This window comes from Sorex araneus, chromosome 4, assembly GCF_027595985.1.
Source record: "Sorex araneus isolate mSorAra2 chromosome 4, mSorAra2.pri, whole genome shotgun sequence".
Taxonomy (NCBI): Eukaryota; Metazoa; Chordata; class Mammalia; order Eulipotyphla; family Soricidae; genus Sorex; species Sorex araneus.
In genome coordinates, this window is record NC_073305.1 from 43959728 (window position 1) to 43982702 (window position 22975).

A 22975-nucleotide genomic window follows, 5' to 3' on the forward strand; every position below is an offset into this window, starting at 1 on the left:
TGAGGGTAAATGTTTAGTCAATTAATTATGTTATACTTAAATTGGGTCATACAGTCCCTATTTCTAAACCACCATCCCCATTATTACAGCTACCAGAATAATTTTACAGATTTCATCATCTGTCCCTCAAATCTATGTAACATTACATTACCATTTTACAAATGAAGATACCTAGAGGCATAGCTAGTTAATGGAAGAACTAAGTATTCAATTGGTCTGTACAGCCCTTGACTCTTGTATTGCCATTATGAATTACACAAAATGGCTGCAAAGAGTAAAAAGTTAAAGAGAAATATAGTTTGATTCATCATACTAAAAAATATCTGCCTCGAAACAGAATAGGCTGCTATCATGAAAGAGAGTCTAACTCCTTGGAGCTAGATTTGGATGTCAATGGAGATTTTCACTTTTTCCAATTTAAAACTACAGTTTTCTATAAGAAATATGCTATTACACTGAAAGCTGCCACTACCGACTGAGGGAGACAGCTTATTATAGACGAACAGTAGGCTATAAACTTACCCAGTTTAACCTGTACCCACCCTGTATTTTACCAAACTGGATAATTGAATCAGCTTGCCAGCCCTACTCTTTATAGTAGCTTGTGCATATTAAAGAGAAACATGAAAATAAGTGGTCAGTTCAAGTTACTGTAATTATTCTTATCTATTAATCCCTTAAAAACAACCTTTAAAAATGTATAAAAATAATCTTCAAAAAAAATTTTTAAAGGGAAATGTGATTAAATTAACACGAGAAAGATTGGGTTTCTCTTTATACATTTTTTTTTTTAAGAAGTTTTATTTATTTATTTTTTTTGCGTCACACCCGGCGATGCACAGGGATTGCTCCTGGTTCTACACTCAGGAATTACTCCTGGCGCTGCTCAGGGGACCATATGGGTTGCTGGGATTCGAACCCGGGTTGCTGGGATTCGAACCCAGGTTGCTGGGATTCGAACCCGGGTCGGCCGCGTGCAAGGCAAACGCCCAACCCGCTGTGCTATCGCTCCAGCCCCTCTCTTTATACATTTAAGATAGTAATTAGTGCAGAGCCACGAGTAACCCTGTGCATTGCCAGGTGTGACCCAAAAAGAAAAAAAAAAAAAAAAAAGTAATTCAGATTCCCCTCTCATAAATAACTGCTTGCTCTGGAGTTATTAAAAATGCTCCTGAGAATAATTTTACTCTTTCATGTTTCATAAACAAGTTTTTTCCATTATAAATATTAAAAATGTAAACGAGCTACATTTATTTCTTTTTTTTTGGGGGGGAGGGTCACACCTGGCGATGCACAGGGGTTACTCCTGGCTTTCCACTCAGGAATTACTCCTGGCGGTGCTCAGGGGACCATATGGGATGCTGGGAATTGAACCCGGGTCGGTCACGTGCAAGGCAAACGCCCTACCCGCTGTGCTATTGCTCCAGCCCAGGAGCTACATTTAATCTTGGTAACATAGTGAATAAAACAACTCATTTCTTTAGACCAAACTAAAAACACACTTAGAGCTTGGTTTGTTCCTGAATTTTGGTTACACAACCCCCCCAGCCCCAAAGAAAAACAACCACATTGAAATGAAGTTTTCTTTTGTTTTCATTTCTTTTTTGTCTTATTTCTTGTGTTTTTTTTCTTTGAAAATGAAGTTTTCTTGAGAAATGAATCATTAAATATAAACAAAATACCATCTATTTACTTGGTTTTGGGGGAAAGTTTATACATCTAACAAAAAATGGCAAATTATTTTTTGGGATGTGGTAAAGTTCAAATCAACTATCACAAGTACAATACAAAGCAAGGCAAAGATACTTATTCCCCAAACAAACAAAATCCCTGAAACACTAGTGGTCTTGAAAGGTGTGTCAATGACAATGCTGGACCAGTGTGAAAAACAATGTACTAAATACTCATTTCATGAGCAAAACACAAGGTTAAAACAAAATTCTAAGGTTGAGTCCAGAAGTAACTCCTAGCTCTAGAATGCTACCTTTTGACTGAAAATTCAATCTGAGTGAAAATGATTCTAGCAGCTCTGCTATCAATGATACCTGAAGGCGGCAACAGCAAACAATTTCTGGGTAAACACTGCCAGGTGTGTGAAAGCACAATGGGTACAGCACCTGTTAAGTATCCCCCCAAAAAAAGATTTTTTTGACCCTGGCCAGCAAGCACTGTAAGCACTGCAACTAGAAGAATACAATGAGCACTGTAACCTGATCCAACTCCACACCATCACAACAGTAACAAAGGAAGGAGGAGGAATACCAAGGTTCCTCAGTTGACAGCAAGACTAGAAACAATCTATTTGTCCACCAATAGTGGCTGAATGGGGCTGGAGGGATAGTACAGCAGGAAGGGCATTTGCCTTGCAAATGGACAACCTGGGTCTGATTCCCACCCCTCCCACCCCACCCCCCCCCCCCCCCCCCCGCACTCCACAGGGTCCCCAGGTCCGCTCTAGGAGTGATCCCTGAGTGCAGAGACAAGAATAAACCCTGAGTACAGCTAGGTGTAACCCCCCAAATCAAAACAAAAATATTGCTGAATAACTGTAAAATATGCAACTTTACAACTAATGATGAAGCTCCCTATTATCATCATTATTCTGGAATGATGATCAGAATATTTTGGTGAGTGAAAAGAGGCACATACAACATGTTAAGTATGCTTATATTTAGAAAATGTAAAACAGAAGACTCGGCCAAAATGAAAAAAAAACAATATTACATATTAAAAGAAAGACTAAGGATAAAGGAAATGCTCAAAGTGCTGAGCCCAAGCTTTCCATGTTAGAGCCCCAGATTCAACTTCAGATTCAACCTCTAGCACATGGTCCTCCAAGCACTGCTGGGAGCCGTCCATAAGCAATGCTGAATGTTACTCCCACAGATACCATGAAATTAAAAACGAGTCAAATAAAGGAAATAGTAAGAGAACAGGAATGAAAACTATCTCTACTTTTTTATTAAAGGAACTTAGGAATTGTGTGAAGTGTTGCATTTTTAAAGGGACAAAGTAAAAAATGATTTCTAGAAATTCAAACTATATAAACTATACCAAATTAGGTTGTGATTAACATAAATGAATAGCTAAAGCAAACGAAACTATAGACAGTATATTCCTTACTGGAATTTAACCAATGGGCAAAAGATAAAGCTTAAAATTAGAAGAGGAAGGACAGCAGAGGAATAGGACAGCAGGAAGGGCACTTGTCCTGCATCCAGCCTACTGGAGTTCAATTCCCAGCACCACATATGGAGCCCCAAGGCCCGCCAGGAGAGTGATCCCTCAGCACAGAGTCAGGAGTAAGCCCTGAGCACTGCCAGATGTGGCTCAAAGAAACAGTATTAAACCAGGATCAGTGAGACAGAACAGGATATGTGGCACCTGCACCACACACGGTCACCCAAGCACTGCAGAGAATAACTTTGAGAACAAAGTCTGGAACAGTCCCCAAGCACCTCCAAGAGTGGCTCAACCTTCTCCCACCCCCTAAATTTTAAACTATGTAGTAGTTTTACTACTATATACTGGTAAAATTCATATGAACCAAAATATCGCATTATCATTAGATTTTTCAACTTCAAAGAGAAGAGTTTGGGGTCTTTGTTTGGTTGGATGGCTTTTAGGCCACAAACCTCCAGCAATACTCAAAGGTAATGTTACTCCTGGCTCTGCACTAAAGAATCACTCCTGATGGTACTCAGGGGATATGGGATTCCAGGGATCGAACCTGGGTCAGTCTTGTGCAAGGCAAACGCCCTAGTTATTGTACCAACTCCTCTGGCCCTCAAAGAGAAGTTGTGAAACAAAAACTCTTAAAATGCAAATTAAGAAAGTTGAGTATGAACTGGAGGGTTATTTTTTTTTTTTCACTTTTAGTTTTGGTGCCACACCAGGCAGTGCTCTGGCCTTACTCCTGGCTCTATGCTCAAGGATTATTCCTGGTATTGCTCCGGGGACCATATGGTATTCCAGGGATCAAACACCAGCCAATCATGTGCAAAGCTAGTGCCCTACCCAGTATTACTGCTCTGACCCCAAAACTAATTTTTTTAAATACATAAATAAATAATAAGCCAGAAAATAAAAACCCACCCTCCCCCCAAAAAAACCAATAAAATATATATCCTTAACTTTCCAGTAAAAAGGCCTATGCTCTCAGAAGCAACAGCTGATTTCAAGAGTGAGGTAGTGTATAAATGAGCTATGGAGCTATGGCCAAGAAATGATCAAAGATTACATCATACAAAAGGACACAAAGGGGACTATCTGAACAACAAAAAGTAGTACAACATAAAGAAGTATAGCAAACATATGAACTTTAATAAACTAAATTAAAAAAAAAAAAAACACTATATTGGAGGGTTGAAGCAATCGGGTCCCTGAAGCCACAAGCAGGAATGATTCCTGAGCACAAAGCCAGGAAGAAGTCCTGAGGACCTCTACATGTGATCCCCCTACTCTCCCCCCAAAAAAACAAAAATCACACTGGAGAGCCCTCGAATCCCTCCAAACAGGTTCATATTCCAGGCACCATTCAGTCTCCTAAGCACAGCCAGGGTCACTCTTAAGCACCAATGGTGTGGTTCAAAAACCAAATAAATAGGGCCAGGATAATATACTGGGTAAGGTGCTTGCCTTGCAAATGCCCAAACCAGTTCAATCACCAGAACCACCCTATAGTCCCCCGAAACCCTACCAGGAGTGGTTCCTAGCTCCAAAGTCAGGAGTAATCCCTGAGCACCATTGGATGTAGCCTGAAACACAATTTAAAAAAATGAAATTTACATTGGAGGTAATCTAAGGGAAAGCACCTACACTGAGGGTGTGAGTTCCGTTCCTGCTGCTGTCACATGTGCCAAGTAGGCTCTATTTAGGACACTCTATTTAGGCTCTATTTAGAATGTGAATGCTCCAGAGCACAGCCAGGTGTATGGTAGGATCATAACTCAAGTTTCAACCTCTGACAAGCATCATAACTGAGAGGCGCCCAGTAAACATTACAGCCAAAATGTATCCAACACTACAATTAATATGTATAACTCCTGGTGAGCACCACAGTCAAGTGTGTGAGCACCACAATCAAGTGTGCAATTCTTGGGTCATTGAAACGACAGCAGCAATGAAAGGAATACCAGTGGGGAATTTGCAATTTCACCTGTGAAAGACTGTCAACAAGACATTACTTCACTGTCTGATAAAAGACAGAGAAAAGAACCAAATTTCCCCCTCTCTCTCCCTCCCTCTCTCTCTCTCTCTCTCTCTCTCTCCCTCCCTCCCTCTCTCCCTCCCTCCCCCCCTCCTCTCTCTCTCAATATTATTTTTGGGTCACACCTAGCAATGCTCATGGGTTACTCCTGGCTCTGCACTCAATAATTACTCCTAGCAGTGCTCAGGGGACCATATGGGATGCTGAGGATTGAACCGAGCGAGGTTGGCCGAGTACAAGGCAAATGCCCTACCCACTGTACTATCACTCTGGCCCCTCCCCTACATTTTCTATATGAAATGTATTCCCAAGAAATTAAATAACTGAAAAAAAAATTTTTATACATTTCCAGCAAAAAAATGCATAAGAATTGTCATTGTCATCCCGTTGCTCATGGAGTTGCTCGAGTGGGCACCACTAACGTCTCTATTGTGTGACTTGTTTGTTATTGTTTTTGGCATATTGAATACGCCACGGGTAGCCTGCCAGGCTCTGCCATGCGGGCGAGATACTCTTGGTAGCTTGCCGGGCTCTCGGAGAGGGGCGGAGGAACCGAACCTGGGTCGGCCGCATAAGAATTAATGGAATTATAAAAAGAAAAAAATTACCATCTTATGATGCTTATTAAATGAATCTGGGAATAATCATCATCAATGTCATATAAAATCAGGAGGCAAAAAGGCTGATGGGAAACTGTAATGGATAGATTAGACTGACTACACCAGAACACACTGATCAATTCTGACATCACTAAAAGACAACCTGTACATGCCCCTGACATAATATACAATACGTAACCAGTAAGACTACTATGAAAAGAAAGCCTCATATAATTGGCAAGTCTCCAAAATACAGCAAACAGAAGGGACTGTTACAGATTAAGAGAGATCTGCAAAAGGAAAGAAAGTATACACTGCTAGTGAAAACTTCAGTTGAGCTTAGGTCATGCTTTGAATCTCCCTATTAGGGGGCTGGAGAGAAAGTACGGTCACAGGGCTGTACAGTTGCTTATGGCTGAAAGTACAGTTGCTTATGGCTGACTTGGGTTAAATTCCTGGTACTCCAAGTAGACCCCCAAAAGCCCTGCCAGGTATGGAAAAGAAAAAAAAAGAAAAAAAAAGGCGGGGCAAAGGGAGACAGAAACCACTCAAAAAAACACAAAACTCAGTAAGTTTTCTTTTTTTGGTGTGTTTTGTTTTGGGGCCATACCTGGTGGTGCTTAGGGCTTATGCTTTGTGCTTTTGGGTCTCTCCAAGGCAGTGCTTGGAGGACCATGTGCGATATGTGTACTTATTTTAAAATAAACTTGAGGGGCTAGCTAGATAGTACCGAGGTAAAGGCACTTGTCTTGCATATGGTTTAATGGTTTAATCTGGTTTAATCCTGAATAACACCAGGAGTGATCTCTGAGCACTACTGGAGTGAACTCTGAGTACTACCAGCAATGGCCCAAATCTGCCCAAAAAAAGAATTAAAATCGATCTTGAATAATGCAAATCTCAGAGAATCATTAAATTAGAATTCATTCTTCTTATTTTAAAGTAACCAGGATGATACAGCCTCTCCTATAAATCCACACAACTATTTCAATTTCCAAGTATGAGCACTGAGGAATGATTTCCCTTTGGCATCCCACATTCTCTTATAAATAATAAAAGCTCATTTATGCTACCTGTGACCTGTCAATCTGTCTAAAGTTTAATGAGTTAAAGTCCTAAAATTATGTTAAACTTGGACTACCTCACCAATTAGACTAAGACAAAGTGAAGAATCAGGGGTCCAGAGATGGTAAGTGGTAGGACTTGCCCTGCAAGTCTGAGGCTATGAGTCTGATCCCTACACCCTCCCAAATGTCTGTGTGTGATCCAGATCTGATAATGCTAGTCAGGATTCCCAGTGCTACAACCAAGTGTGTGTGATTAGCACAATTAAAATGTGCATCATAAAGTCTGAAAATAAAGGATCTGGAATGTGTGCAAGGCAAGCAGGTAAGGTGCTTGCCTTGCACACAGGCAACTCTGGTTTGATCCTTGACATCCCATATGGTCGCCAGAGCACTGCAAGGAGTAATTCCTGAATACAAAGCCAGGAGTCACTAACCCCTGAGCATCGGTGGGTTTGGCCCCCAAACAAGAAAAAAATAATAAAATATGCAACACTGCCAAGCATTGTAATCAAGTGTGTGTAATCTCTCAGCCACCATAACAACAAAAAATAGGAAGGGGGAAAAATGTATATAAAAAGTTTTAAATGCCAACTAATTAGGGAATCCCTGACACCCATCAAATTTAAAAAAAATTTCCCCCTTTATTTATCGATTAATCTTTACTATATTTGACAACAGTGGTCCAAAACTATTAAATACAGTAAGGTATTTGCTTCTATATATTGTTATAATTATATTATGATCATTACTCATCTCTTAAGCCTAATTAGAAAATTGAACTTTATCAATTTGTATATATAAGCAAAAACAGTGCAAAGTTCAGTACTATTTGCCACTTCAGATATTCATTCAGATCCCAGGACATATTTTCTGCAAATAAGGGGGGTTTATAAGAACATCAAAATTAATATGAAAGATTAATTAAACTAGAAATTCAACTGATTATGAACGGTCTAAATTCTAAATACCATTCCTTAATTTCATTAAAAAGTTAGTTGGGGGCGGCAGAGAGAGTACAGCATGCAGGGCTGCTGGGAACCTTTGACAAAAGGAGACTTCAAACCATAAATCCCAAGGGTAGGGAGATAGCTCAAAGGGCTGAAACACAAGACTGGAATGTACATGTCCCCAGGTTTGATCCCGAGCAACACAAGGCCTCCTGAGCACTGTCAGATGAAGTCTGAGAGGCTCTTAACCTACTGGGGAAAACCCCCTGTCACCCCCCCCCCAAAAAAAAAGAACAAAAATTAAACTCCATTATGAAAAACAAAAATCTGAATGTTCCTTTTTTTGGATCACACCCATCAATGTTCAGGCGTTACTCCTGGCTCTGCACTCAGGATTTACTACTGGTGGTGCTTGGGAGACCATATGGGATGCCAGGGATCAAACCCAGGTTGCCGCATGCAAGGCAAATGCTCTAACCGTGTACTATCACTCCAATCCCAAAACTACTCCATTAAAAAAAAAGGGCAGGATAATATGTACCGTAAAATGCCACCACTATGTAAAAACATTAAACAAAGGGGACCCAAAGGAATACACAGAGGCTTGGAGTGCCTGCCCTGCAAGTGTTGAAGTCTAAGTCTAAATCTCCAGTATCCCACATGCTCCAAGGATGTGCAAAATGATTTCAAGCTGCACTGTAATTAAATGTGTGCCAATACCATCAAGAGGATTACAATCCTGGAGCCAGAGAGATAGTAGAGGGGGTAGGGTGCTTGCTTTGCACATGCCTGACCCAGGTTCAATCCCCAGCATCCCATATGGTTTCCCAAGCACCACCAGTAGTAATTCCTGAGTGCAGTGCCAGGAGTTGCATGTGGAACAAAAACTGAAAAGAGGGGGGAAAACACACACACAAACTTTCCCCCTCAAAAAAACCCACTGGGGTACAGTCCCTGTAAGCACAACAACTAAAAGATGTATGAAGGGAACCTGGGGACATTGGTGCTGGAAAATGTACACTGGTGAAGGGATGGGTGTTGGAATACTGCATGACTGAAATCTAATTATGGTTTTTAAGGGTCTATCTCACAGTGATCCAATAAAAAATAAGTAATTTAATAAAGATGTGTAAGTGCCACAGCTAGGAACCTCTGAACCTTTGGCATATGTGTAGCACCATAGTGAACCTGAGCATCATAACCATAACTTGTGTGCCTCAAAGAAGAGCATACATAGGGCTGGAGCGATAGCACAGCAGGTAGGGCATTTGCCTTGCACGCGGCCGACCAGAGTTCAATTCCCAGCATCCCATATGGTCCCCTGAGCACCGCCAGGAGTAATTCTGAGTGCATAAGCCAGGAATAAACCCTGTGCATCGCCAGGTGTGACCTAAGGGAGGAAAAAAAAAAAAAAGAGCACACAACTTTGGCAAGCACATAAAACACAGCAGCTAAGCGAGAGTGAACCTCAATGAGTTCAGTAGGCAAGCACTGATAAGTGACTCCTGATGAAAACCATAACTAAATATGTCACTGTCACTGTCATCCCGTTGCTCATCGATTTGTTCGAGCAGGCACCAGTAATGTCTCTCATTGTGAAATTTATTTGTTACTGTTTTTGGCATATCCAATATGCCACAGGTAGCTTCCCAGGCTGAGTGGCACAATCTAGCGCATGTGCAATCCCTGATAATTGCCATCAACAATTAAAGGAAGGGGAAAGAATAGTAATAAAATTTAAACAAAAGATAAAGTACTTGCTTTGCATGCAGCTGACCTGGGTCTGATCTCTGGCATACCATATGGAGTACAGCCAGGAGTAATCCCTGAGCATCACCAAGTATGGCCCAAAACGAAACAGTAATAATTATAAAAGAAAAAGGTCTTGAGAGAGATCATGAAATTAATGGATTATTTCTTTGATGTGAGAATGGAGGGTGGGGGCAGGGAAAGGATGCTAAAGGGGAATTTTCACCTGTTCCTCTATAAACATGGATGCTACCTTACCCTTTTCCATTATTATTTGTGAGGCTGGAGCAATAGCACAGTGGGTAGGGCGTTTGCCCTGCACACGGCCGACCCGGGTTCAATTCCCACCATCCCATGTGGTCTCCCAAGCACCGCCAGGAGTAATTCCTGTGTATATGAGCCAGCAGTGACCCTTGTGCATCACTGGGTGTGATCCAAAAAGCAAAAACAAACCAAAAAAAGACCAATTATTATTTGTTTTGGTAATTTAAAAAATCATTTGCCCTGGAATTTGCTTACTATGTGGTAGTGTGTATGCTTTGGGGTTTAATGATCCCCAAACAAAACACAAAACAAGATATAACTTAAGACATATTACCAGGACCTGGAGAGAGAGTATAGCAAATAGGGTGCTTGCCTTGCATTCAGCCAACCTGGCTTTGATGCCCAGCATCCTACATTACCCAAGTCCACCAGGAGTGATCCCTGAGTACAGAGCCAGCAATAAGCCCTGAGCACAACTAGATTTGGCCCAAACACCAAAACAAGCAAAAAATATATTTTTCAATATAGAAATATAGAGCATGGGGCCAGAGAGACAGTACAGCAGGTATAATGCTTGACTTACACAAAACCAACCAAAAGGTTGATCCCAGACATCCCATATGGTTCCCGGAGCACCACCAGGAGTAATTCCTGAGTGCAGAGAAAGGAGTAACCCCTAAGCATCTCTGACTGTAGCCCAAAAAAAAAAAAACACAAAAAACATAAAAAATGTAAAGCAGGGCCAGAGCGATAGCACAGCGGGTAGGGAGTTTGCCTTGCACGCGGCCAACCCGGGTTTGATCCCCAGCATCCCATATGGTCCCCCAAGCACTGCCAGGAGTAATTCCTGAGTGCAAAGCCAGGAGTAACCCCTGAGCATCGCTGGGTGTGACCCAAAAAGCAAAATAAATAAATAAATAATAAAATATATATATAAAGCAAATGTGGCAAAACTTTGATTACTGGTTCTAATGAAAAGATATGGGGATTCAACTATAATATATCATATATATTATTATAACTTCCCAGTGAGTTTGAAAATTTTTTTCAAAAGGCTTTGTTCCTCTACCAACCTCTATCAAGAGCAAATTTCTTAGGAAAAAAAAAATTCTACAATTCTTACAATATAGTTCTTACCACAATAAAAAATATATGGGGGATGGAGTGTAGGGCGCTTGCCTTGTGTATGGCCGACCCGAGTTCAATTCCCAGCATCCCATATGGTCCCCTAAGCACCACCAGGAGTCATTCCTGAGTGCAGAGCCAGGAGTAACCCCTGTGCATCGCTGGGTGTGACCCCCCCAAAAAAAAGCAAAAAAAAAAAAAAAACACATATACTATTATTCCGAAAGAAGAGAAATGATGAAGCTGGTCAATTTATTCCTTAACCCAGGCTGGCCAGGTTTTGCCAAGACCACCACCAAATACCAAAGGTCAAGAAAAATCTTAATTACCTGTAGCATATAATAGTCCAAACCTTCATCTCCCCCCAAGAGAAAATTATAATGCATCTGGTTATAGGGTTGTTCTTTTTGGTTTTGGTATTTAGGTGACACCCAACTGTGATCAAGGGCTATTCCTGGCTCTGTGCTCAGGAATGATCACTGGCAGTGCTCAGTATACTGTATGTGGTTGTGGTGACAGAATTTGAGGAGTCAGCTACAAGCAAGACAAGTGCTTTCCCTACTATACTGTATCTCCAGTCCAAAGCATTTGAGGTTTTTTGGTTTTGGGGTCACACCCAGTGGTGCTCAAGACTTATGCCTGGCTCTGGGCCAGGAATTATTCCTGGTGGAGATGTAGGACCATATGGGATGTCAGGGATTGAACCTGGGTCAGCCATGTGCAAGGCAAGTTCCTACTCACTGTACTATCTTTGTGGCCCCTGTTTCTCAAAGTCACGGGTTTTTTAAAGGGAGAATAGCTTAGTTTATGCAGGGAGAAGTAGCAAAAAATATTTGAGAAAACCTAGTAGCACAAAAGAAATTAGGCAAATATGACTGACAAGACACTCTTATTTAAAAAAAAAAAAGACACTCTTATAAAACAATCTTGGCAACTGGGGTCATTCAACTCTCACCCCAATCTCAACTGGGGTGAGAATGGACACAATGGACACTGGTGGAAGGATGGGTATTGAATCACTGTATGACTGCACCCTGATCATGAACAGCTTTGTAGCTGTGTATCTCACAGTGACTTAATTTTTAAAAAAAAAACATACCTTGGCAGCTTGAAAAAATACACTGAGAAAACACAACTAATATCAATATTAGCTTAATACCTTTCTAAAGATACAATGTTTCAACAGAAGAATGGTGAGGCCAGAAATCTAGTATAAGCAAAGAAGGACATGAATACAGGAGAAGTATCCTATACCCATCATTTCTCAACCAGGGCAATATGGCTTCCAGAATTTCCCCAGAATATTCCAAGGGGACAAAGGGGAATACCCCATAAATGTGGAATGAGGAGGGACATGGAAGCCAAATGGTATGAAAGAGGAGCCACAAGAAGCAAACAAGACCAGAAGGCAGCCACTGTTAGAAAAGAGGCTAAGAAATACTACTTTAATATTATATAGCTCATTTTCATATCAGGAAACATCAAGAACTATTTTAGCTTGCTATGTACCTCAGCAGCCTAAAAAGGGGAGCCCATATTTCAACCAATAAAAAGCCTTCTCTTAAAAATATTTTTATTGGGGCCGGAGCGATAGCACAGCGGGTAGGGCGTTTGCCTTGCACGCGGCCGACCCGGGTTCGATCCCCGGCATCCCATATGGTCCCCCAAGCACCGCCAGGAGTAGTTCCTGAGTGCAAAGCCAGGAGTAACCCCTGAGCATCGCTGGGTGTGACCCAAAAAGCAAAAAAAAAAAAAATAAAATAAAAATATTTTTATTTCCCCACTAATTTACTGAACACAAAGCTACTTAAGACCCAGACCAAATGTAAAATCTGGTCACATTATACTTTCAACTGGCTTCCTATGGCATCTCTATCCCACTAAAACTAGGGTGAAATATAGAAATCTGAGCATCATCACTACTTTGTTGTTTTGAGTATGCTCAAATTACCCCCCAGCTATTAAGATTTATTTTTGCCAAATTTACTATCCTTTACCTGGTTTATTATAAGTACTATTTTCCTAGCTATATATTTTCATGCAATACTAGCAAGGGCTAACACTATCCTAATTCTTTTCATTGGGGAGAGAGGGAAAAGGAGGGGAATTGGCCCACACCTGGTGGTTCTCAGGGCTGACTCCTGTCTCTGTGCTCAAGAATCATTCTTGAAGGGTTCAAGGGACCATATGGGGTGCCAAACCCAGGATGATCACATACAAAGGCAAATGCCCTAACCACTGCACTACCACTCTAGTCCTATCTTAATTTTTAAGTCCTCCTTTATGAAACCTTCTGCAAAAAATACTATTATGATCCCTACTTTTTAAATAAGGACCCCAAGGCAAACAGTCATGATTTACCCAGGTTTATAAAGCTATTAAAAACTAAGAGTTTAACTTTATTTGTGCCCTGGAACATTTTGGCAGTCTAATGAAGGCCATGGATTCCTTCCCAGCTTATTATTTTTAAATGCATAAAACAGAATACACGTTACAAAGAAGACCAAATTAAAATCGATATTAAGAAAACCCAAGTGTTGGGGTCAGAGACATGGCTCAGTGGTAGAGAGCTTGCCTTCCATGTGTGAGTCACACAAGTGAGAGTCCAGATTCAAGTCCTAGCACCATGTGGTCCCCTGAGCACCATATCAAATCAGGAGCATCCCGAGCATTACCAAACTGAAAATGTGCTGTAATGTATATACTTCATAGCAATTCAGTGGTAAATCATCAAATCTACTGTAATTTCGATGTAATGAATATAATATTTTAGGTATCTACAATAACTAAAATATTTTGCTAAAATGTGATTTATACCAATAGTAAAATCAAAGGTACTGTTAATAGAACTGATGTTTGCTAGCGACATTAGTAATTAAAAGAAATGTAAAGGGGCTAGAGAGATAGTATAGCAGATAAGGAGCTTGTCTTCCATGCAGTCAACCTGGGTTCAATTCCCAACCAAAGGTTACTGAAGAAGTGATTTTCACCCTAAGTTTATGGAAATCAGCCATGTTAAAACATCCATAGTAGTGGTTTTCAATTGCTGCTCCACAGACCAGTGCCAAATAGCAGGTATAAAAAGACTGAAAAACTACTGCTCTATAACACACCTCCTGGATCCTTTTCTTTCTACACAGGACATTTATCACTGGGTCAGGTCTCTCTCCTCAACTCCAGACTTGGATATTACTTCAATCTAAATATCTAGTAGACAATTTAAACTTACCATGCCAAAAAATAAATCTGATCTGGGGTCTGGAGCAATAGCACAGCGGGTAGGGCGTTTGCCTTGCACGCGGCCAACCCAGGTTCAATTCCCAGCATCCCATATGGTCCCCTGAGCACCGCCAGGGGTAATTCCTGAGTGCAGAGCCAGGAGTAGCCCCTGTGCATCGCCAGGTGTGACTCAAAAAGCAAAATAAATAAATAAATAAATAAATAAATCTGATCTATTTCCCAAACCTGCTCTTCTCACATTCATATCCTAGATGATGATAATAACTGTATCTTTCTATTGCTTAGAACAACCCCCTTGGAATTATCCTTTAATCCCCTCTCATGAAACACACCTGAGCTATCAACAAGCATATTGGTTTGATCTTCAAAATATACTGTGGCTGGCGAAACAGTACAGCTGGTAAGGCGCTTGCCTTGCATGTGGTCGACCCAAGTTTGGTCCCCAGCACCCCATACGATCTGGTGAGCCTAGCCAGATCACTGAGTGATCACTAGAGTGATCACTGAGTACAGAGCCAGGAGTAAGCCCTATCGGGTGTGGCCTAGAAACAAAAACAAAAAAAATTCAAAATCCAACTCTTTTACACCTTCTTATCCCCTTGCTACCAGCATCCCTTTCCTAGATTACTAGATTTCTTACAAGTCTTCCTGCTTCTACTGTTGTTTCCCCATGAAAATTGAATAATATTCCTGAAGACCACGTCACTTCTTCATTGAGATCTCAGAAAATAATCCTAATAATGTCACTAGGGAACAGGACTTCTTAAAACTTTGTGTAACCTGGACAAATAGTACAGCAGATAGGGCGTTTGCCTTACACACTTGCTGACCCAGGTTCAATCCCCAAGCACTCCTGAGTGCAGAGCCAGGAGTAACCCCTGAGCACTGCTAGGTGTGGCCAAAAAAAGAAAAAAAAAAACACCTTTGTACCCTGGGTTTATACAGATATGAAAAAGTAACGATATAAATCAAATACTGAAGTCATAGAGAATTTTAAAACAATTTTTGTTATTGCTTTGGGGAATACCCCAGTGGTGCTCAGGTTTCACTTCTGGCTGTTCACAGAGGATCATATCCAGTGCCAGGGATCCAATCAGGATCAGCAGCTTATAAGGGAAGTGCTTTAACAACCCTTTATCTCTCAGGCCCCAAAACAATTTTCTTAAGATTTTTTGTTGGGGGCTGGAGCAATAGCACAGCGGGTAGGGCGTTTGCCCTGCATGCGGCTGACCCGAGTTCGATTCCCAGCATCCCATATGGTCCCCTGAGCACTGCCAGGGATAATTCCTGAGTGCAGAGCCAGGAGTAACCCCTGTGCAGAGCCAGGTGTGACCCAAAAAGCAAAAAAAAAAAAAAAGATTTTTTGTTGTTGTTGTTACAACTCCCGCATTCAGTTATGTAATCCCAGTTGAGAACCAGTTTAAGTTAGGCCTAAGGCTGGACAGTAGGTAAGAGCATTTTTGCCTTGCACTCAGTCAACCCAGGCTCAATCCCCCAGCACCCCATACTGTCTCCTGAGCCAGGAGTAAGCCCTGAGCACTGTTCCCTGTGACCCAAAACCTACACGAAGAAACAAAAAGTAGCTAGGCTTTAGGAGCCCTTTGAAATCTGTCCTCCACCCAATTCTAATTTACTAGACTCCTTTTAGTTCATTCTATTCTAGACAGAAGACAGAACAAACTATGACTTCAATGCCTCGAACTAGTGCCCCTACTTAAAATGCTCCTTTCACCCTCTGGATACTAACATGCCACTCCTCTCACTGTTAAATATCACTCTCATAAAAGCTCACCTTGGGATGGAAGAGATAGTATAGTGGGTAAGGTGCTTGCCTTGCATGCACCCAACCCGGGTTTGATTCCCAGCATCCTATATAGGTCCCCTGGCACCACCAGGGAGTGAGTCCTGAGTACAGTGCCAGGAGTAACCCCTGAGCATCGCCAGGTGTGGCCCCCAAACAATAACAACAGAAAGCTCACCTTATGCCCAGGGATGTGGCTCAACGGTAGAGTGCCAGCCTTGCAGGTGTGAGGCCTCGGGTTTAATCCCCAGCACCACCCCAGAGCACTGCCCCCTTTGTTGAGTGCGATGCCAGAGCCACAAGTGTGCACCCCTACGACACTGAAACAAAGACAACAAAGGAAAGGTAGGGGGTGGAGCAAAAGGCTCACCCAATTGAAATTGCATCCTCTTCCCCAACAATTTTGAATACCCTTTACCTTTCTCCATTTTCCAAAGTATTTACCTCTGAACATTCCTGTATCATAGTGCACATGCAGGCAAAATTTAGGGGGTTGAAGAGATAGTACAGCAGGTAGGGCACTTGCCTTGCATGCAGCCAACCGGGGTTTGATCCCCAGCATCCCATACAGTTCCCCCAACCACTACCAGGATTGATTCCTGAGTGCAGAGTCAGGAGTAACCCCTGAACATTGTCAAGTGTGGCCCCAAAAGACAAATCCAAAAATTTATTTTGTACACCACACCCCTTGTGTGTCTACATTTGGTACAAAATAGACACCACCACTTTCAAAGAATAGCACTTTTTATCTCTGCAAAGCATGTGCCTTGCCTATCTTTCATTAAAGAGTTTCTTAGTACAGCACTTTCCATGTATGTGTGTGGCTGGCCAGGATTAGGTCCTCCAAGCCCCAGCAGGAGTGATCCCTGAATACAAAATCAGGAATAAGCCCTGTGCATAACCAAGTATGGCTTAAAACTGGCCAAAACCAAAACCAAACAAACAAAAAAAAGAGTTCTTTGAGAACTAAAGCGATGCTCTGCTTGCAGAAGCCCAAATTTAATCCCCGGGACCCAGATGCACTACATAGAGTACCTTCAACAACGTTTTTTGAGGAGCCAGAAATATAACTTGATGGTAGAGGACCTGTTTTTTATACAAATGAGGCCCTGGGTTTGAACCCTAGCACCACAAAAAAAGGAAGTTTTCCTTAAGACTTGTTTAGTTAGTAGTGTCCTCAACACCTGCCCTTGAGTCAGCTTGACAATAAATACCTAATGCAGATACGCAGGTGATTACAGGCATTCCATCTGAAACACAATTCTGCCTGCCATAGAAAAATTATGTCTCACAGCTGTGTTTAAAAACAAATAAAGAATATCAGAATTCAGTGGTCTTTCCAATCAACTGAATTTACATTTTGTGCCTAAACTTCATGTATCTAAGAACTATTTTAAACTAAAATAGGTACTTAGTCAATCCTTCCGCTAGTCATGCCTCTTCTACAAGCCTACTCAAATCTTTTCATGTTTGAGAACTACTTACATGTTGCTCAGACTACTCTCATGCAGTCCTCCCAAAAGCCATGTGAGGTTGCTATCATTACAATACCGATTTCAAAGATGGAAAAAACCTAAGTTCAGAGAGATGAAGTTACTGGTCCAAGATTTAACTAGTGCTCAAGCCCAAGTCTGCCTGGCAATAAAAAGCAAATTCTTTAACCTTACACTATTCTGGCTTTCTCTCTCCAGTGGTTTATGCAATAACTGACTTATAGATACTATTTCTGGGTTTGTTGTCATTTCTATTCTCTAGTTTCAGTTTCTGCATCTGAAAAACAGGTGATGCATATCAAGAGCCCTTCCTGTTGTTACAAGTAATTTGACCAAAAACATTTTATAATTCTTTTTATAGTCTGTGCAAGTATATACCCATATACTTCAGAACTTAATCACTGTCAAAAATCCAAAACTGTGGAATCAGAAATAAAAATGAAAACTACAAAACTTTCTATTAGACATTAACACCTTTCCCTCATGTCTCTTAAGGCTGCACATTAGAGTTCAGTTTCCAGATAACATGAAAAATAATATCCCCAAGGTGCAATAATAAGATCCTTAAAACTCCATTTCATCAAACTACCTGATCAAAGGAACTGAAAGTAGCACTAATACTTAGCCCATTTGGGGGCTGGCATAGTTACTTTGTAAAGAATAAGCTCAATAAGGATTTACTGAATCATGATACACATTTTTTGAAGTTTTCCAAGTCTGAAACCCAAAGCCTGTAAGTTATTTTAACTGGTCTGATGACTGTGCAGTAAACCAAAACAACCTAAGAAAAATGTTAACTTATGAAAGAATCCATGAAAAGATAACACTATGCTGAGACAACTCACAATTACACGTAAGAGGGGCTGGAGAGATAGCACAGCGGGTAGGGCGTTTGCCTTGCACGCGGCCCACCCGGGTTCAAATCCCAGCATCCCATATGGTCCCCTGAGCACGGCCAAGGGTAATTCCTGAGTGCAGAGCCAGGATTAACCCCTGTGCATCGCCAGGTGTGACCCAAAAAGCAAAAAAAAAAAAAAAAAAAAAAAAAAACCCAATTACACGTAAGAGTTGGGTTTTTAGAAAGACTGAATCATTTCTTACTGTGTTGAGGTAATCAACAGACCAATCGAATCTTTTTGTGTATTGGCAATTGAACCTTACAACTATTGAGTGAGATTCAGACATTTCTGAACCAAGATGAAAAGTTTTGGCTAAGTGTTCCCAAGAAAACCAAGGTAAAATGGGTCAAATGAGCAAATCTCCTGGACTCACATCCTGGTCGTACAGGTGACCGTTTCATCGGAAACTCCTATCCACCGTTAAGTTTGAAACGAGTCGTGTAGTCTCGTCAGTCGAGTCTTCAACCAATACCAGCAAAAGGAATTAAGGAATAGCTGTTTAAAACAATAGTCTCGTGAAGGCGGAGGGAAATAAGTGAATCCAGACTTTGTAGTGCTAGTTCTCTGGAGGCAGATACAGTAGCAGCTATGTAGCCCGAAATGGGGGAAAGGTCCTAGGCTTCAAAAGGTCCTAGTGGGCAAAAAAACTACCCTTCAGTTTTCTCGACGAGTCTCTTTAGAGAATCCGCAAAGGATTCTCGGTTTAACTAAGTCTTCGCAAGAAGAAAGTCATCCATTTAAGGCAAGAGGTTCCGGTTACCAAGGAAGTAGTGTCCGAAAGTGTGCAAATTCCGTAATCTGGCGAAGAATGCGTGCCCCTCCGGAGGCTTTCATTTTCGGACGGAAAAACAAACTCGGTGTCACCTCAACTGCCGGGCCGCACAAACCTCGCCACCATTACAAAACCCAAGTGCCAAAGGTGCGGAATGTAAAAAAAGTCGCAAAGCCTCCGAGGCTGGAATCGAGTTCCAGGCAAGGGACGCGGTGGTGGGAGGGAGAAAAACCAAGCCCGAGAGGCAGCGCGGGCCTCTCTGCGGCCCGGAGCCCAGTGACGCGCTCCAGGCCCTTCCGGTCGGGGCAGCCGTCACTGGGAAGCCGGGCGACGGGCTGAGCTTCCACCCGAGCCCGGGGATTCGGGGCCTACCCTCGCCAGCGCCCTCTCGCCAGGTCGGGCAGCGGCGGCTCCTCGGACTCAGTTCCTTCGCCTGGCGAGGGCGCCGGTGCCGGTCGCCGAGTGTCCGCGGACGCTTCCGCGCCTCGGGCCGGCGGGCTCGGTGCGGACCGAGAGGACACAGCGGTGGCGGCGGCGGCGGCTGAGGCCGTGGCCGCCCCTCCCCCACCGGCCTGGTCCAACCGTCGCGGCGACGCGAGCAGCGGCGCCAACGCCGGGCCCAACCGCCGGCCCGCGGCCGGCCGGCCCAGACGACCCGAGGCGGCGGCGCGGGCCTGCTCCCCCCCGGCGCCCGCGCGAGTCCCCCGCGGACGGGCCCGTTACTCTCGCGCCGCCGCCCGTCAGGACGCGCCGCCCTCGGCTCGGCTGGAGGCGGCCGCCGCCGACGGGAGGCCGCGGAGCTGATACTTACTCAGGGGTCGGGTGCTCCGGGTCGTAGAAATCCCCCATCTTTGGAGGCGGCTGCGGCGGCAGCTGCTTCATCGGGAGCGGCGGGAGGCAGCGGCGCGAGCCCCCTCCCCGCGGCTGGGTGACGCGAGGGAGGGGACAGAGGGGTGGGGAGGAGGCCGCTGGTCCGACCGCGGCGGCGGCAGGGGCGGCCCGCGTCGCTGGCTCGCTCGCGCCCTCCCTCCCTCCCTCCGGCGCCCGCCCGCCGCCCTCTCCCCCACACTCACACGGGGAGCGACGCACACCCCGCCCGCCCCTCCGCCGCGCTGGCCCGGCCCCTTAAAGAGACACGCACGGGCCGGCCCGGGGCTCTCGGCGGGTCCCCGGCGCGGGCGGGCCCGGGGCAGACGCTTCCCGGAACAATAAGCCCCGGGCCCCCGGCCGCGAACGGCCCGGACCCCGCCCCCGACCTGACGGAGGCCGGGGGCGCTGAGGCGGCGCCGGGCCCACCCCGGGGTGGTTTGCCCCGGACGCCAGGGGAGCCGCCGCCGGAGCCCGCCGGGACGCCGGGCTTCCTGCCCCGTCGCCCCGGAGGACGGCGCTCCCCGCAGCCCGGAGCCCGCTCGCGCGCACAGCCCCTTCCCGGGGCCTCCGGGCTCCGAGGCAGCGCGGCCGCCGGGTCCCCGGGGCCTCTCCCGCCGCCGCTGCCTTTTCTTTCTCCTCTACGCCCGCCCAGCCCTCCGGCGGCCTCTTCTCGCCCGCCCGCTCAGAAGTGGGAACCCGGAAGAGGATTTGGGGAGGAGGGGGGATAGGGGCTGGGCGGGGGTCGACCCTAAGGCCAAATGCCAGGACACCCCTGCCCCTCTCCTGCGGAGTCCTGGCCCTCTCGGGGCGGCGTCCCCTTCTCCCGACGTGGAGAGGAGGTATTTTTGGAGGAGACTTAAAGCGATTAAGTTCTCCGGGCATTGAAAAGTTTATGGTAATTGATCTTTGGGGTGGGGGGGAGGGCACATCCGGCGGGGCTCAGGGCTCAGGGACCCTGCGTGGAGCTGAGGATCCTACCGGCGGCTTGGCTGCCTGCAAGGCCTTATCCCAGTACTGCCCCAAGTGATCATTTTGAAAGTGTGGGGGTTCCAAAAAGATAGAACCGTGTGTGTGTCTGTGGCTTGGGATCGGGTTTGGGACAGAATGTGTGCCCTCTCCCACCTTTCTCTGGCGGAGATGCTGCCACCACCCCATTATTTGGTCTTTGGGGGCAGTGCCTGGACTGAGAGTGGGTTCCTCATGAACTGGATTAGCGCCCTTATGAAATAGAACCCCTTGGCAGGTCCCCTGTCTTCCCTGCACAAGTAGAAAACCCCACAGCGTTTTGGTTGGGCGCTGGGGGGTCGTGTCATTTGTGTAGATGCCTGTTGGTGTTTTATCATCATGGTTTCTCACTTGGAAGTCTGTTGGCTTTTTTCTCCCCTAGGGCCTTTGGGCACGGCATCCTGGTCCAGGAGGGCATGTTAAACCTCAGGTTGGAGTCTAACTTCTTTCTGTAAAATGAGACTATCAGTGTGGGCAGGTCCTCTCACTGTTGTGAAGATTAAATGAGGTATTTGTGAAGCTTTAAACCTTCAGTGCAAGTCAGCACTTGCGACCTTGAGGTGCAGTGATTACAAGTTCTACCTGGCACTGTATACCAGCCCTGCCACTCTCTAGCTATGTGACGTTGGGCATGGCAATTTTTCATGCTTCCAGTGCTTTATCTGTAAAGTAGGAGTATTACCCATAGCACAGAAGATGTTGTATTATTAAACCTTCTTGCCCAGTGCCACTCATTGAGAAGTGTCCAGTCAGTGCTATCTTTCAAGCTGTGAAAGGATAGTGCGAAGCCCTGTATCATTGGGAACTTTTATTTTTTTTTTTTATTTATTTATTTATTTTTGCTTTTTTGGGTCACACCCAGCGATGCTCAGGGGTTACTCCTGGCTTTGCACTCAGGAATTACTCCTGGCGGTGCTTGGGGGACCATATGGGATGCCAGGGATCGAACCCGGGTCGGCTGCGTGCAAGGCAAATGCCCTACCCACTGTGCTATCGCTCCAGCCCCAACATTGGGAACTTTTAATATTGGACAGACAGGGCTGTTTTAATTTTAGGTGGAGATGAAGGAGAAAATGTGAGTATGAAACAATAAGAACCTAAACTGAGGGGCCGGATAGATAGTTAAAGAGGGTAGGGTACTTGTTTTGCAAATAGCTGACCAGGGTTCAATCCCTAACATCCCATATGGTCCCCTGAGCACTACCAGGAGTGATCCCTGAGCACAGAGCCAGGGATAAGCCCTGAGCATTGCTGGGTATGGCCCCCCAAAACCAAAAAGAAATCACTAAGGCCCAAGGAAATAGCTCAGAGAGCTGTAATGTATGTCTTGTATGAGGTTCTGAGTTCAATCGGCAGCACTGCATGATCCTTCAAGCACTGCCAAGTGTAGCCGTGGTGGCCCCAGGCTCCCAAGTACTGCTAAGGTCTACAAAGAAATTACAAGAAAAGGAAAGCTATTTATTTTGAGGCTATAATATGACTGGAGTGATAGCACAGCGAGTAGGGTTTTTTCCTTGCACTCGGCTGATCTGGGTTCAATTCCTCTGTCCCTCTTGGAGAGCCCGGCAAGCTACCGAGAGTATCCCGCCCGCATGGCAGAGCCTGGCAAGCTACCCGTGGCATATTCAATATGCCAAAATCAGTAACAACAAGTCTCACAAGTCTCTTACGGGTGCCCACTTGAGCAAATCGATGAACTACGGGATTACAGTGCTACAGTGCTACCTAATGGTACTCAGGGCTTAATCCTGGCTCTGCGCTCAGGGCACATGGGATACCAAGGATAGAACCCAGGTGAGCTGCATGCAAGGCAAATGCTCTCCTTGCTGTATTATTGCTCCTACCTACAGGGAAAACACTTTGAAAGGTTAAAAGAGCACTTGTACAGCAGGGAAGGTGCTTGCCTTGTACATGGATGAGTCAGGTTCTATCCCT

The 22975-nt window shown here is 44.5% G+C and overlaps 1 protein-coding gene across 5 annotated transcripts in view; it reads right to left on the reverse strand.

Annotated features, from left to right (window-relative positions):
• The window catches only part of SETD2 (SET domain containing 2, histone lysine methyltransferase), a 121729-nt gene extending 101554 nt beyond the window's left edge, over positions 1-20175 (reverse strand). For 4 of the 5 annotated variants that reach the window (XR_008629740.1, XR_008629739.1, XR_008629741.1 and 1 more), the window contains exon 1: positions 19976-20175. Coding sequence is in view for 2 of the 5 variants with exons in the window: in XM_055134566.1 (XP_054990541.1) it covers positions 19976-20047 (72 nt within the window). In the remaining 3 variants the exon portion in view is untranslated. The remainder of the gene's footprint in view (positions 1-19975) is intronic. The other variant, XM_055134567.1, reaches the window with a different exon arrangement.
• Positions 20176-22975: the final 2800 nt, after the last annotated feature.